Below are 3,487 nucleotides of genomic sequence, written 5' to 3'. Positions count from 1 at the left end.
CTTATACAATTCTTTTTAGGATAGGAGAAAAGACACGGTTTTTCTCTGCCTTTTTACCAGTTTTACTTCACATTTTCGTTTGAATGAGGTCCCAATGTCTGTAGAACACATTTCTGCTCCCACCACACACCAGAGGATCAGTTCTTTCTCCAGCGTTAATATATTAGTTTGCCACTTCTTTAGGTACAGAACTGTCTCAAGCATGAACGTGAGAATAGACCAGCCTCTATGACAGGCCTACTATGTTTATGTTACATCGTCTTCAAGAGGTTACCTATACAGAATAAGAAACTTTGAGGTAGTTAACCACCAATTACTTCTACATTATCAGAAGTTGATTTTACAAGGAGTTACCTACTATGAGCTGGTCTCTGGAATTGTAGGAAGGTGTGTTATTCTGTAGTAGCTATGTTTAAGCTGCCGTGCTGTACGTCCAGACACAATCCATTTTAATTTCTGGACATTTGGTTTGGAACATTTGCTCGAGGAATATTCTGTAAGGCACTTTAACACTAGTTCTTTCCAGAAGGTCAAATCTCTGTTGTTTATCTAAACAGCAATACAGAATTTCATATGTTAATAACTCATTAAATCCTTATTTCATAAATGTACTTCCAGCTTCTTCACATAAGATAGGAAGCCAAAGATAACAAGCCAAATGGAAAAATAAACAACAACAAAGCCACAAAATAAACCAGTATGCAATGGACCTCCTCCTTCCCCACTGTGTAGGCTCTTGCATGCATTTTTCTTATGTATACATACCTTGGAATGCAACTGCAGAAATTCCAATGCCTCTGTCAACTCCATCAGTTTTTGTTCTTCTATCTCTAGTGCCATAATAGACAGTGCCAAAACAGAAGGCTGGAAAGAGAGAAAAAGTTTTTAAACACTGTTTTGTTAACTTTCAAGTAGTCCCATTGTCTTTGAGCTTTCAAGACATTTACCTTGGCTTTAGAAAACATGATTCTGCAGTGACATGCCTTAAGCTGGGTCTCAAGTCTCTCAAAATTAAGATATTTTCTCCTATAATTAAAAAAAAAAAAAAAAAAAAAAAAAAAAAAGAGTGAATGTAGAAGAACACAAGCTTGACCAAGGCAGCACCACCCTGGGAACTCGGAGAAGCAGCAAGAATGTTTGTTATCTGAACAAAGGCCTTATTTGTCCCAGAAGTTCCTAGGGTTACAAACAGGTGTTCAGTTTTGGCAGTCCTAATGCCTGAAATAAATCTTGTGTTACACTGGGAGAGTTGCACTGTCAAAACAGGCTTGCCAACAAGGAATTTTAGTTCTTACTAGCAAAAGGAATCTCTTTCTAAACCAGCTTTTGAAATCTTTGCAATGAGGCAATACTTAGTACAGCACAAGTAGAGACTTATTATACCATCATTATTGAGCAAGTTTAGTTTTTGGCTCCAAGAGCAATATTCTTTAGATCAATTTATGCAAACAACATTTAAAATTAAAATAATATTAAGCCACAGATATTCAAAATTATGTATTTACCAGCAGAGGGGAAAGTCTATGGGCTTTTTAAGTATAGAAAGGCCAATTACTTGAGTAATCTCCCTGTTTACTTTTCCACATAGGCTTCCTGATCATATGCAGCCATAGCAAAATAAGTAGTAGATATTTTTACCTTTCACAGCTTAAATTCTCATGGATGAGTGAATGATATAGTTGTAGAAATTGGAAGGCTGTCGTAGCTTTGACTTTCCAACACAGCTTCTCTAATACAATTTTCTCCATTCTCATCATATCAGAAACAGTGAACCTGTACTGGCTTATTCGAATTAAGTCAGTGGCTAAGGGAACATTTCTCTCTTCTTCTGACGCCTTCACAGCCAAGTAGAAGCAGCTGAGCCCAACACAGCCCAAGTGTTTAGGCTGTACCTAAAGAAAAGGAAATTGTTGTTACTTTCAAAGAGGAAGGCCTCTGATCAGCCATTTCAAGTACTTAATTTCAAATTAAGTACAGACCAATGTATTTTAATAAAAAAAATTATGGGGAGCAGAGGGAAATTGTTCTGTTTTTTGAAGATCAGGAAATAAGTCTTTTATCTACTTACATTCTTATCTTTAACTAAATGAGAAGAATGTTACATACTACAAGTTTGTAATGTGTAATGCCTACATTCATCGAAAAAGCAAGGTAGAACTGGCTTCTTAATGAGGTCCTATAACAGCCTAATCAGAAGATTTTAGGACTTAAAGTGTTGTACATATTGGCTTATGCAAAAAAAAAAAAAAAGTTGTTTTTTTTTTTAATCTTTATATATACACACACATATAGGTACATATGCATACACAAATGAACTTACTCCATAGGCATTACAGTCCCCATTTTTACTGCTTATTATGGATTCAGAAGACTTTCAAATCATCATTTTCCAATCCACTCCATCCAGCTTTATCATTTTTGTTTTAACACACAAGGAAAACAAGCTTTTGTTCTTGATCAAATAGTACAGTGGTAATCCTGTCTCGTTAGACGATTAAAAACAACCTAGGTCAGCATGCTGCATATGCACGGTAGAACGGAGTGCTAACTAAATGTTTTACCAGATTGTAAGTGATTGCACAGCATCCAGCCTCTTGATATACACAAGGCTAACAAGTAGCTTGAAACAGCAGTAAAATAAGTAATTTAAGGTGTTCCTGAATACACGCAACAGGCGAGACAATCTTAACCTGTTAATACAGCCTGCATTTCCAAGCCTATGGGCAACCTCAAGTTGAAACTGATACTCTTCCTTCTCTTCTCTAGAGGAAATGGCTTTCTTAATAATACCAAAATCTGAACAGGGAAAGATATTTTTTAGCTCTTGCACAATCAGAATCCCTGCATGGAGCTTAACCTTTAGCCATCTAGAACCAAGACATTCTAATTTATAATAGGAACAAGGATGCAATGAGCAGAAGCTAATGCCTGTGAGATTACACTTTAAAAAGCCTTACCTTCATTTTTGACAAGAATCTATCTAAGAAATTCACAGCTAGTGAAAACGTCTCTGTATGGAAGCCGAAGAACTGAGTTAAGCTGAGGAGATCTTTCACTTCAAAGTCTCGCAGCCTTGAAGTCATTCGGAGACCATTGTCATGAGCAGATTCAATGAGTCTCAGGCCAGAGGCCTTTGGCTGACATCGTAACTCCTGTTCCAACAGGGCCGTGAGCTGGTACAGCAGTTCCTGCGCTTCACTAGTCACAAGCGTTTCAATCATCTGGAACGAGAAACAAACGTAATCAGACAGCGAAAAGGGGAAAAACTCTCGACATTACAGCTGTCTCTAGAGCAAAGATAGAAACTGCCCTTTCTCTGCTGGTACGTGAACCACTCATTTGTAAGTCAGGTACTTTTGCCAATTAGCAACGCGTGCGGCACACCGGGCACGGACACGCTCGGGCACGTACTGGCGGCACCAGAGCCCGCCCCGCAGCGCGTGCTCCAGCCGGACACGGCAAACGCGGGCTGCGAGATCGCCCCGCA

General features: G+C 38.5%; 1 protein-coding gene across 1 annotated transcript in view; it reads right to left on the bottom strand.

The window, feature by feature from the left end:
- Positions 1-3,221, bottom strand: part of CCNG1 (cyclin G1) — a 3,654-nt gene extending 433 nt beyond the window's left edge. Inside the window, exons 1-5 of the mRNA XM_010163886.1 lie at positions 2,958-3,221; positions 1,639-1,892; positions 948-1,026; positions 766-864; positions 355-549 (exon numbers count right to left, since the gene is read on the bottom strand). Coding sequence (XP_010162188.1) covers positions 358-549; positions 766-864; positions 948-1,026; positions 1,639-1,892; positions 2,958-3,221 — 888 coding nt within the window. The 3' untranslated portion in view covers positions 355-357. The remainder of the gene's footprint in view (positions 1-354; positions 550-765; positions 865-947; positions 1,027-1,638; positions 1,893-2,957) is intronic.
- Positions 3,222-3,487: the final 266 nt, after the last annotated feature.

Source organism: Antrostomus carolinensis, unplaced genomic scaffold (assembly GCF_000700745.2).
Source record: "Antrostomus carolinensis isolate BGI_N321 unplaced genomic scaffold, ASM70074v2 scaffold55572, whole genome shotgun sequence".
In the NCBI taxonomy this organism is placed as follows: Eukaryota; Metazoa; Chordata; class Aves; order Caprimulgiformes; family Caprimulgidae; genus Antrostomus; species Antrostomus carolinensis.
The sequence above is the reverse complement of the archived record's forward strand: the minus strand, read 5'-3'. Positions and strand labels throughout refer to the sequence as shown.